Source organism: Ursus arctos, unplaced genomic scaffold (genome assembly GCF_023065955.2).
Source record: "Ursus arctos isolate Adak ecotype North America unplaced genomic scaffold, UrsArc2.0 scaffold_13, whole genome shotgun sequence".
NCBI lineage: Eukaryota > Metazoa > Chordata > Mammalia > Carnivora > Ursidae > Ursus > Ursus arctos.
In genome coordinates this window covers 4471178-4484544 of record NW_026622797.1, presented here as the reverse complement: position 1 = coordinate 4484544, position 13367 = coordinate 4471178, and the positions used below count along the sequence as shown (strand labels likewise).

Sequence of the window (13367 nt, the reverse complement as noted above, 5' to 3'; positions counted from 1 at the left end):
TTTGTGTTGATCAGTTGGCAAAAATATTAACACCATAAGTTTGAAGGAAACCGTGTTTTTCCTATGAGAAGTGGTTCAGTATTTACTAGTACCGGGTTCATGATAATTTTCTAGACCCTAACTACCATGAGTAATGAGAATCAACTGCCTATATACAGTATACGTGTGTGTGCACGCACGCATGTGTTCCAAGCTTTTTTGTTATTCCGAGTGGTTGTGCTGATTTACTTTTCTCTGCTTCATTATCTTCAGAAGCAAGAGTTCTCTGTTTAATTTATTTCTGGTTTTTAGTTGTTTTGAAATGAAATAAGGCAGGATAGTATAAGTGGTAAAAAGGGAAAGTGGCCATTATTTGTTAGTTACTAAATATTAATTAGCAATATTAGCTATTTAATTTTTAAAATATTTCTGTTGTTTAGACAGTCTTATTTATGAATGAGTAAAAAGAGACTCAAAGAGATTAAGTAACTTCCTAACGCCTGGATTTGAACTTAAGTCTGTTGGCTTCATTGCCAATACTCTTACTTTGATTGTCGCTTCGCTCATTGATTCCGTTTTCTCATCTAAAAAATAATTGCTAATAACCCTACATGCACAAGAATGTCGTGAGTATAAATTAGAGGATGTCAGTGTCAGAGACACACAGTAATTGCAAAACAGTGCTTGTCACATCAGATCTGTCATAGCTCCTCTCTAAAATACACTTAGCTTAGGAAAATGGCATGAGATTTCAGAAAAAGTATCTACAATCTGTGTTAATGAAGATCCAGTGATAGCTGGAAAATCAATATATGACACACTTTTTCATTATGATGTGTTGGTTGTGATGGTTCTATTTGCAATGTTTCACAGAGGACAGTTATTTTAGTGCTTATAAGAGTTGTTGGAAAGGCCCTTTGGGAGTGTTAATGCTTAAGTTTCTTCGTTAACTAGAAAGATGAAAATCTGCCACTGGGCACTAAACGTATTTTAACAAATCACTCAAGAGGATAAGGTCACTTCTCCAATTTTATTCTCTAACACTTGGGTGTTTCCATGTGATGACCTAGAGGAAAATGTCTACTTCAGTCATCAAAACTCAGGACTTGATCATATGAGTTAGCCCAACAGTGGTTTAGAAAAACATTTAAAAGCCCTATCATTTATCCACAGTCCAAATATCAGTGGATCATTGTATGTGCTTCTGAGATGCCTCGAGTCAACCTGGCAGAATAGCTAGTCGTATATTAAACTAATGACCTTCCCCCTAACTAGTGCCTTCTACATTTTCTCTTGTAGCTAGAATCACTAACCACCTAGTCACCCAAGCCAGAATCGTGGGAGTGATTTGTAATTCCTCTTTTGCCTCACTTACACGACTAAACAATAAATCTGTATATTTTATTTTCTCAGCTTCTCAAGTGCAATTAACTCCACTCAGCCTATATTAAGGATGCCTCCAGACAGCAGAGCCATCATCCCTTCCTTGGATTACTCTAAGAGTCCCTTCATGAACCTTCATGCCTTTGGCTTGGCCCTTAAATCCAACCTCCACATAGCTATTGAGTGAGTCTTCTGAAGCAGAAATGGCCATGCTGGGACATTTTATTGCCCAGAGCAGATCACCTGGCACATTGTACTTCATAGTAAAGATGTGTTCAATAGTGTATTGAACTGGTCGATGCAAATGGGCTGCATGTCAGCCTTGCTGACTTTCACAACTTCATTTCGTGATTAGAGTACATGTCTATTCCTGAACTCAAGAGAAAGTAACTCAGGAATGGAGATCTAGATTTACTTGTTGTCACTTTATAGTTGGAGGTTAAGACCATGGTAGTGTATGTGATTGATTAAGAAGCCAGAAATATTTCTATAAAATGTTTCCTACTTGATATGGAGATAGTATAAGCTTGTAATTTTATAATGTTTTATAACTCACAGAGAAATAGCATATATATTCATTTATTTGAACCTTTTAAAAACTTTGTAAGGTAGGGCTAGTATTATAGTTAATGCAAGGTAGGCCCAGAAAGGTTTCGTAACGTTTTTAGAATATTATAGATAGGAACTGGTAGAAACCATACTTGATTTCTAGGTTGAGGGAATCTTTCTCGTAGACTGCATTGTCTTTTTTCCATGAATGCTAACAGTGTTGCTTTTGCTTCAGCTGACCACACTTGGAGACCTACTACGTGCCTGGCATTGTGCTCCTACGTGTACTACAAAGATGAACATAGCCCTGCTCTTCCAGAATCACTAAGAAGACAGAATATAAATCACTAAATACAAATAATGCACCAAATGCCGTTACAAAGCTACTGACGGAAGATTGCTGAGCCCAGAGAAGTATCCATCATGACAAAGGAGGCAGCAGCACAGAGGAAGGCAAAGCAGTGTCTCTCCACTCGCTGGACTAATAGACGCAATTCCCTTCTGCTTCCGTATTCATCATTCATACAACAAACACGGTCTGAGCAAGCATATGAATCTGGTCCTATTCTAGGTGCTGGCAAAAGGGCGATAACTCAATAACACTTTTGCTTTCATGGATATATAGATTCTGGTGGGATGGGGAGAAAGAAAATACACAAAATGTCAGATGGTAATAAGTGACAAAAGAAAAAGAAAGCATGGAAATAAGGGTTGGAAGGTGGAGGAAGCACTTGTAATTTTAACTGGAGTCGTCGCAAAGATTACATGGAAAATATGGCTTCTCAACAAATTATCTGCATTAGTTTCCCATTGCTGCTGTAACAAGTTACCACAAACTTTTCTGCCTAAAAAGTGCCAATTTATATTCTTACAGTTCTAAAAATCAGAAGTCCAAAACCAGTTTCACCGGGCTAAAACTTCAAGCTCTCAGCTCATGTAAATGATATTGTGTTTTTAATTTCAAATTTCACTTGTTCATTGCTGGTATATAGGAAGACAATGGCTTTTTATTACCTTGTATCCCATAACCTTGTTATAGTCACTTATTACATCCAGGATTTTTTTTGTCAATTTTTTTCAGATTTTCTACCTAGATTGCCATGTTGTCTGTTAACCAAAACAGTTTATTTCTCCCTTCCCAAACTGTATATGTCTAGTTTCTTTTACTTGCTTTATTCTACTAGCTAGAACTTCCAGTATGATGCTGAAAAGGAGTAGTGACAGGGCACATTTTTGCCTTATACTTGATCTTAGTGGGAAAGCTTTGAGTCTCTCATCAAGAATGATATTATCTGTGAGTTTTTTGTAGGTAGTCTTTCTCAAGTTAAGGAAGTCTCCTCTTTTTCCTAGTTTACAGGAAATTTCATCATGAGTGAGTATTGAATTTTTATTTTCTCTGAATCTATTTATATGATCATATTAGTTTTCTTTTTTACTCTGTTGATGTGATTGATTACATTATATGATTTTCAAGTATTAAACTGGTTTTGCATATCTGAGATAAATCCCACTTGGTCATGGTATATAATTCTCTTAAACATTGTTGAATTCACTCTCCTAATATCGTGTTGAGAATTTTTGCATCTCTGTTCATTGAGGATACTGTACTGTAGTTTTCTTTCTCATAATGTCTTTGTCTGGTTTTGTTATTAGTGTAATATTGTCCTCATAGATGATTTAGAAAGTATTTCCTCGGGGCGCCTGGGTGGCACAGCGGTTAAGCGTCTGCCTTCAGCTCAGGGCGTGATCCCGGCGTTACGGGATTGAGCCCCACATCAGGCTCCTCTGCTATGAGCCTGCTTCTTCCTCTCCCACTCCCTCTGCTTGTGTTCCCTCTCTCACTGGCTGTCTCTATCTCTGTCAAATAAATAAATAAAATCTTTAAAAAAAAAAAGAAAAGAAAGTATTTCCTCTTCTTCCAGACCCTAAGAGAGATTGCAGAGAATTGGTATAATTTCTTCCTTAAGTATTTGGTAGAATTTACTAGTGAATCCATCTGGGCATGGTTCTCTTTTCTTAAAGATTATTAATTATTGATTCAACTTCCTTAATAGACCTAATAGGTCTATCCAGATGGTTTATTTCTTCTTGTATGAATTTTGGCAAATTGTGTCTTTCAGGGAATAGGTTCATTTCATTTAGGTTATCATATTTGTGGGCATAGAGTTGTTCATACTATTCCTTTGTTATCCTTTCAATGTCCGTAGAGTCTTTACAAACATATTTTGAAACAATATTTTGGATGATGTCATGAGAATAAACTATAGAGGGACAAGTGTGGAGGCGAGGCAGACAGCTAGAAGATGATTTTCATAATCCAGCTGAGAAATGATGGTTGTTCAGGTCAGTATGCTAACATTGGTGGTGGTAGGAGAAAGAGATCAGTCAGTGATGACTAAGGTTTTTAGTCAAAAAAAAAAATCTGGTAGAATATGGGGAACATCGTGGAAGGAATGTGTTTTGACACAGGACAGATCAAGAGTTCAGTTTTTGGTATGCCAAATTTGAAAATCATATTCATATTTCAAATAGAAATGTTGAAAAGGCAGCTGGATGATGTCTGGAGTTTAATACAGACATCCAGGTTGAAAACAGAAATTTAGATTGTATTCAGAAATATGAGATTAGATTAAATCATCAAGTTTTGGTAGAGAAGAGATTATTGTAGCAAGCAAACCCTGTATCTCTCCAATTAAATGGTTCAGAAGATGAGGAGGAACTGGCTAAGTAGCTGAAAATGAATGGTCAATGACATTAGAATAAAGCCAGGATAATTGGTGCCATGGAAGTCAAGCACAGAAGGAATTAAGTGAGATGAAGATTGAATATTAGATGCAAATATTGTCAAATATTATTTATAATATGAAATTGTCAAATATTAAAATACTAAAATGCCAATTACCTAGTACATATTAAGTATAATATAATATTGTGGCTTCTAAAGATAGAAATAGATATGTAGGTAGAGTTATGCTATTTCTATAAAAAAAGATTTACAAAAGATTCCTACAAAAGCATGAATTGAGGGAATAGTTTGGCAAAAGCTGGACAAGGATAGTGGGAGGTGTAGAATCAGAAGTAGCCCCTCTCCCCAACTGTTTTGAGGGTTTCACTGTAAAGTGAAAGAAAGAAATGGAGTGAGTACTGAGGTAATGGGATCAAGTAAGGATTTTGGTGGTTACTTTTAGGTTGAGAGAAATAAATTTGTGTGCCGATAGGAAACATCCAGCAAACCTGGGAAAAATGACTACGCAGGAGAGGACAAAGTGATGAACTTGAGTAAGTGAGAGCGGATGGAATCTGGCACGTAATTAGAGCATCTGACCACAGCTCGGAGCACAGAGAGCTCAGCGGGAGAGAAGGGGGAGGCAGGATAGATGGGCAATGATGGGTCAATGTGGTGGGAGGTCATGGAAGTCCTCTTCTTATTTCTTCAATTCTTTTCTGCAATGAATTAGGAAGTAAGGTCATGAGCTGAGAGAGAGGATGAGTGACGATGCTGAAGTTTTGAAGAGAAGGGATGGGATATTGACCTGACAGAACTGGAGAGTGAATGAACTAAAGAAATATACTGTGAGTAACAGTCTCCATTAAGGATCCCGTTAGGTCACTGCTCCTTAATGTAAAGTGGTCCCAGTTCTCAGGGCTGCTGGCTGCTCCCAGGCTGTTCATCCTCACATGTGCAGACACAGGAGGGCAGCTCCACGTAAGGGGCTGGGGATGGCCAAGCAGGCGCAATATCAGCTCCCGCCCAAGGTCATTGCATGTTTTCTTCCACCTGATCTTTAATAAAGTATAGAACGCCTCTACTTCTCCTCTTTGTCACTATCTGTGGATAGTTTAAGGCAGAAAAATATGTCATAACCATTCAAATATGGGAAAGTTGATTCTAGACTCCCTTGGCATATTTTCACAACCCCTTGTTCATCTTTGGAGCGCTACGTAGTAGGAAGAATCTGCACAGGCATGACGAGCTGTGCCTGGCATGACGAATTAGACGCAGGAGAAAGGACTGTGACGAGCACGCGGAGTTGAGAGGTGGCTTCATTTTCTGGATTTTTTTAATCCACTGATTTGAAATTATGGAAAGTACTATGTAAGTGACTTATCAATAAAAAGGTATATAAACCATGATGTGCTAAGAGACCACTTAATGTTTTACCAAAACAAGCTCAGCAGTAAGTAAAAAATGTGTCTTAAAAAGAGGGGAGAGAAAGAGGCATCGTCAATACACCTAGTCAGTAGGAGAGCCAAGACGTTCCTCCGATTACCCACACCTACATCTTCGGTGACAGTTCCACCTAAAACAGTAAGACACTGATTGATACCTTGCTATTGTAGCAACTTACATAATGATCATCTCCACATCTATACACACTGTATAATGTGCTTTAATTATCAATGGTGTTTTTTTCCTGACAACATCCACTTTCTTTAATTACGAGACATCATCATTTTGAAACATTTTCCATTTTATGGAAACAGAATAATTTATGGTGAAACTATCTCTAATTTTACAATGTGAGTCTGAAAAAAAGAGATATGCAATGTAAAACTTAGAGACATACAACTTTTTTAGGCTCCAATCAGTTCCGTAGGGAGAAGTAGATATGTATTAGATACTTCTGTGGCTCAATTACATGCAACCAATTACACATCTGTGATTCCTCCCTGTTGACAGCTTGATTCTAAGATTTCTTGCATCGTTGCTCCAGATGCCATCTTTTTTAAGAGTATAAGTATCTGAGTTGGATTTTAAAACATACGTAGAATTTAAGAGTATAGGACTTATCCATTTGCAACAAATACTGATCAAACCAGATATGAGTGGGAAGCAAATAAAAGGTAAGTTACAAAATTACCGACAAACTTTTCAATAGAGCAAGAAAAAAGGAACTATTGCTACGTTTTAACATGTGCAATTTGGTCATATCTCTTTGTATGAGAGTTGGTAAGTTTACGTACCTGCAGCTCCCATCTGGGTAAATTCTAATTTAAATTCCAATGAAAATGTTGATTCTCTGGTTAAAGCACTCATGTAAAACTGGGTGGTTTTTACATAGTGAATTGTTGCTGGAATCGAGCTGCAACATACCAGTTGGTCACACAAATAGCTCCGTATTGCCCCTTACAGACTACATGCATGTCAATTACAGATGCTGCTGTTTTCATATAGATTCAATGAGCGGCAGCACTAATTTCACTGATTTATAAACTGGGACAGTTTTATAGCCTGCTTTAAATACTCTGTACTCCTTGGGAAAAGCAGCCTGTATTTAAGATTGTGTGGCATGTACCAGCTTCTTTGTAGATATTTCACAGGCCATATGCATCTGTGTGGTATCCTAAACCTGCCAATGATTCATACACGGAACTAACTCAGATTAATGTTGGCGGAGGAGAGAGAGAGAGAGGTTGCTGTAAATAGTAAATAAAGAAGGCAGTTTCAAATTGGAAATACTTCTTATTGAAAAGCTGAAGTGCCCAACTATTTCATTTCCTGGGTACCCGTGCAGGAGAGGAAAACTATTCTTTAGCTGTGATTTAAGTTTTGTTTTACTATTCTTCTGTTTTTCTTTGTTAATAAACTGCCTATTATTAATTAACACAATGGAAAGGTGTTGCTGAGAGACACAAAACTCTTCACGGATCACCCTGAGTGACCTTGTGCTCACCAGTGCCCCCTCCTCTGGTACCCTAGTGTCTGATGGGCATGAGCCAGGTGAGGCTGGGCCCTCGCCCCCCACCCGCTGGTATTACTGTGGAGAGCCTTGTAATGGAAAGTCACAAGGGGAGGTCGGGGGAGCCATCAATCATACATCCACATCGTTGGCCAAGGAGGACTTCTTTCTTCTTATGACTGATTTATAACCAGGAAGACCTTCTCCTGGGTAACGGCATTTACTAGAATTTTCACAGCTCCCACAGAAACCAGGGATCTTGTCGTAAAACTCAGGAGCAAAGGAGAATGTCTGAACAAAGGCGCCATGGGGAAACGGTGCTCTCCTAGTGCTTAGGCATGCAGAAAGCATTTTCTTAAGGAGCTCGGGTATAAATTTAAAATACGACATGCCTGGCGATTTCAATTTTTAACAACCAAGTCCTCAAAAAGAAGCAGGGCTAGACTCAAGAAAGAGAAAGGAAGGTAAATTTTGGATACAAATGAAGGCCAGCTCCAGCAGTGCGGGGAGGGAAGGCACTACGGTCAATGTGCCTGCCCAAGAATTTGTAGTAGGTCATCTCGGGTTTTCTCTGATCTGCAAGAGCCCTCCCCAGCAGTACCAGGGAGTGATGTAGATGTGGTCCGATTGCCGGAGAAGGGTGCGAGGTGGTGTTTTCTCTGCAGAATTCATGTGCTTCACCCTAAGTTTATTGTCATCACAAAATCCGCAGATACCAATTCAGGACAACAGAATACTTGGATTCAGAGCTGAGGGGTCTGCGTGTGTATCCATGGGGTGCTCTGTGACAAGGGTTGAGGTGGTGGAAAGTGAACCCAAACGGTGGGCATCCTATCGCCAAAGCTGGGTCTTACACGAAGACAGGCCGGGAGCCTGGTTCACACCTGCCCCTGGTAGGCTGCCCTTTTGCATCCCCGGGCAGTGGGAGCTGTCAGGTACAATTCGGAAAAACGAGAGCATCATGCTTACTCCCAACAAGTCAAAGCAGTAAGAGCCTTGGAAAATGGATTTGCTGTGCTCTCATCCTCGGTGGAGTGAACCAACCTTGCAGTGCACTACTCAGTAATCTTCAGGGTAAGGCCAGGGTATTCTTTTTTTGTTTGTTTTGTTTTGTTTTGTTTTGTTTTGTTTTGTTTTAACATGTTTATTACAACAGATACAATTCACATCTGACTAGCTTTGTTTCCTCTTTCCCCTCCCACAACCATGTTCATTGGGCCATTTCCTTATATTTGAGCAATCAATGTACTTTCAGCACACATGCCCAGAAGTACTTCTAAGTCCATTCTTACAGGGTGCAAATGGATTTCAATAATTTATACAAACAAGTGGGTTTTGCTCAATCACTGCAATTTTAAGCTACTGTACACAGGAATAAAAAGGTTATAGAAAAGTGCCATAGCAACAGTGCCTTAAGAAAGGAGAAAAAGAGGAGCCATAAAAAAATGGATAAAATCAGATCAAGGATTTCAGAGGGAAATGGAACACACGGGAAATGAAAAACATTTCTCTGCAAAACAAATGGAGAAGCACTGCTCTTGATCAGGTGCAAGTGTGGAAACAGTTGTTTCATGATATTTTGTACACTGCCCATGTGGTTCAAAATCGTATCCTTAGGGGCGCCTGGGTGGCGCAGTCGTTAAGCGTCTGCCTTCGACTCAGGGCGTGATCCCGGCGTTCTGAGATCGAGCCCCACATCAGGCTCCTCCACTAGGAGCCTGCTTCTTCCTCTCCCACTCCCCCTGCTTGTGTTCCCTCTCTCGCTGGCTGTCTCTCTCTGTCTAATAAATAAATAAATAAATCTTAAAAAAAAAAAATCGTATCCTTAGACACAGATAGCCTGGCGCTTGCACTGAATTTTTGAAAATGCAAGATTTCTGAATGATAAATTAACCCCCCCCCAATTTTTTTTTTTAAAAGCTAATTTTGCAGACAGGTTTACATGTAAAAGGCTAGGTATTTAGCCACCTCAGCATTGATTAGTTTTGGATGTCTAAGCTCTGCTACACATGGCTTCCCATGGCTTCACTCTACAAAACATATTTACAACATGAAGAATACATCTACAAGAAATCTACATTTCAAGGGTTTTACAAATCAATCTTGTATCTTTCCCCTGAATTGACTCTCACGGACCCCGTCCCCTTGTCATTTCCTTTGCCCAGCTTAACGGTCCAAAGTCTACTTAAACGCAGCTCAAAAATGTTAAGATTGGGCAATAAGATTTACAGTTCCTATACGCAAAACCATGTGCAATTATTCACATCTTCACACCATGAAGGAATTCTGATTTCTTAGCTTTTCGAGTTCCTTAATTTGTTGTCTCAAAAATAGTATCCTTTGCTCTCGCAAAGTTGCTTGAATTTCACATACTCGGACTAAAGATCTTAAATTTTTTAATTCAGTACAAATTTCTGACATGTGAACACTTCCCATACTATGGGCTTCTTCTCGCAATCTTGATGCCTGCTTCTCTGCATGATCTGCAGGCCATCCTTGAACGTGTTTTATGAGATTTTTGTTGAAGTGTGCCGCTAGCGTAGGTGTTAGTGAACGTGTAGGTCGGGCAGATGAGTTCTGTGGGACGACTGTTGCATTTGATGCATTACTACTAGAAGTGTGATTTGGACCCGGTGATGGACTTCTCTGGCTATTTGAGCACTGAAGACTTCGAGGAGAGACTGGTTCATGACCTTGCTGCTTGTCAGCAGTTATAGGCTGCTGCGTGGCCGACTATGAAACTGGTCCTTGCTTAACTACTGGAGTACTAACCTTTGGCTGTGATGAAACAGGAGGAGTACTAATCAAAGATTTGATAGGGACTGTGTTAGTCTGAGGTGTGCTTATTCTTGGAGACACATACGCTCTTGGGGATGATGCATCAGAAGTTAAAGACATTGGAGACTGATGAGATGGCTAGGCTCGTGTAGAGAGCTGAGCAGCTTGAGGAATCAAAGAAGTTATGTTGAAAGCAGGTGGTCCAGCAGTAAGAAACTTATGAATTATAGACTGCAATGAGGCTTGTGTCACAGCTGCTGTAAGAACTTCATTTATTTTGGATATGTCCACATTAGAATTATTAAGTTGCAGCGTGGCTTGCAAAGCAGGAAGCAGCTGTCTAAGAAGGTTTGGGTCCTGAAGTAATGGAGGTATTGGTGACTGTGGACCAGGAGAAACAGGGATTGCTGAAGCAGATGTTGGAGGTGCAGATGTCGGATTCAGTCCAGAGGCAGAAGATGGGGAAGGAGTTGTGCAAGAATGTGATACAGATTTGTCTCCTGGTGTAGACTCTTTTCTTTCTGTTTTCTGTGCAGGGACAGAAGATGTGGGTGTAGGCAGTTTTGATAAAGTAGATGCTCCATTAGCATCAAATGATTTCTTTGGCTGGTGATCGGACTGTAGCGTAAAGGGACTAGAAGGAAGAGTGCTTGGCGTAGCCGTTGGATGAACCACTGGTTTGATGGGGTGCCGTACTGGCGTAGAACTACTGTGAGTCTCTGCTCTTGGCAGTCTGTAGTCTCTGTCATGGTGTCTGCTTGTCTGAGACAAAATATTCGGTGGGAGCAAACTACTGGCATCACTGGAACGCTTGTCTTCCATTCCACTGGCAAACCCACTAGTGGCTGTTGCTTGCATCACCTCCCTTCTGTAATCCCTATCTTTGGGGAAGCTATTAACTGCCGTCTTGTTTGCTTCTTTCTGTCTCTGTTCTCTTTCAAGCCACTCTTTTGGTTTTTCCCATTGTGAAACTTCTGTTCGACAATCGTAGTAGTATTTTTTCCCAGATGAGCTCAGACCAGTCATCTGCAGAATCATAAGGTGTATCTGGAGTTTTGCTTGGATTATTGCTTGGATCAGAAGAATGTGAATTTGAACTATGAAGAGCACTGTGGTTTGTGTGAATTTTCTTGTGGAGAGTAACTGGTCCCACCCTCCCTCTCTCTAACTCTGTGAATATGCACATTTTTAGGCCAGGGTATTCTAAACAAAGGGGCCTCTAATGAAGAGAGTGCATTTCTTTACAACCTCCCTTAGAAACAAAGTTGATCAAGAAAGATAGTGGTAGGCTTGTGTTGCTGCGGAAGGACCAGGCTGTAAATAAAATATTCAAAGAAATACTCCTTACAATCTACAGAGACCAAAGCTAAAAGAACGCCCATGAGATCCTAATGCATAAAAATTATTATAAATGATTAGGCAATCGAATGACTACCTCACATCTTTTAGGTGAAATCAGAACATTTCAAGTCGCTAAAATTCTACTTCTAGCTGGACAGACACGGCGGCAGAGCCTGTGATGGCAGCGTGCACGCGTCGGGAAGAAGGCAGAGCCTCTCCTGCGAGGTGAGCTGCGCCTCCCCGCCGCTCGGCAGGGCTTCCTCGCCACCATCGGACCAGGCGGGCGCTCTGCCTTGATCGCGGCGGGTGGGCCTGAGAGGCACTCAGGAGGGGGAATCAGTAGGACTCGGTGACTGATGGGTGCAGAGGGTGGAGGATGGAGCACAGGTAGTGATGATCCCACTTGCATTCCAGCTCGAGCGGTGCGGTGGCTGGTGGTGCTGCCCACGGACGGATGAAGCGCAGGAAACGGGACAGGTGCATGTGGGGGAAGTGCGGGGGGGGTCATTGGTCACGATAATAGTTGCGGTAAGTGCGATAATAGCACGATAAGTGCTTCTGAGATATGAGCATGGATGTGATTGGAAAGGAGGTGTATATGACTTCCTATTTGGTCATGAAAAGGGTAAAACAGAACAAAGAATGCAGCATGGAAAAGAAGAAGGGGTCTTTTCCTAGTGATAATTCTGTTCCACGTGACTAATCTGCCCCAGATACCCCCGACCCCCACCCCGCACCCCCGCCCCAGGGAACTATATCCTGCACTCATGGTTGTCCAGTGGAGGAGTCATCTTTGGTGAACCCTTCCCTAAACATCCTTCCCCTGGAGAGCAGAATACTGTGTATAGTGTGTGCCAGGCAACACGGATGCCTCTAGGCGTGTGGCTATGGGCACCTCTGTATCTTTCCCTTTTCCTCATTGTCCACAACTGTAAAATGGGTATAATAATAGTAATGGCATCATAGAGTTGTTACCAGTATTAACTGAGATACTATTTAAAGGGTTTCGGATGATGCCTGAACCTAATGAGTATTACATTTGTGATTTTGAAATAAAATAAGGAACAACTCCAACTGACTCTTACTGAGTAATGATACGGACTGAAAAGATTGGTTTAGTAACTTGTCCAAGATCACAGAAAACAGGAAGTTAACAGACCACACTGTTCAAGACAGCATGGAGTACTTCTCGGTGGCGTTTCTATAGTGAAAATGCTGTCAAAATTCATTTATTTTTTTGGAGAAAAAGTGTTTTCAGAACTTCTAATTTCAGCGTGAATATAAAAATAAATTCCTGTGGATATTGGTTAATGAGATCCATTAGTGCAAGGATGCTTTATTTTATTTAAATGCATAGAGTAACTACAGAATAAATTTTATATTAAGAACCCAATAAATGTCACATATAATATTAGAATAGCAGTAACTAAGAGGTCAGCTTCAAGATAAACATAATACTGATCACTTATTCCTGGAATTAGGCTGGAGATTTGCAAACATTTCAGGCTAAGAGAAAAATCCTTCTTTTAGTATTTTTGGGAATATTACATAAGCAGAAGTTATCCTACTTTTCAGAATAAGCATCTAATAGACAAAAAGGTTCCTGTAACAACCACCAATGAAATTCAAAACAAATTTTAAAAATTACAACATTAT

The 13367-nt window shown here is 40.3% G+C and overlaps 1 protein-coding gene across 1 annotated transcript; it reads right to left on the bottom strand.

Moving 5' to 3' along the window:
* Positions 1–9514: 9514 nt before the first annotated feature.
* On the bottom strand, positions 9515–12219 carry LOC113259338 (WW domain-containing adapter protein with coiled-coil-like). The gene is given in 4 exon segments (XM_048226194.2): positions 9515–11382; positions 11384–11487; positions 11489–11589; positions 11856–12219. Coding segments are annotated over 4 exon segments (2091 nt in total). The 3' UTR covers positions 9515–9860.
* Between the last annotated feature and the right edge of the window lie 1148 nt (positions 12220–13367).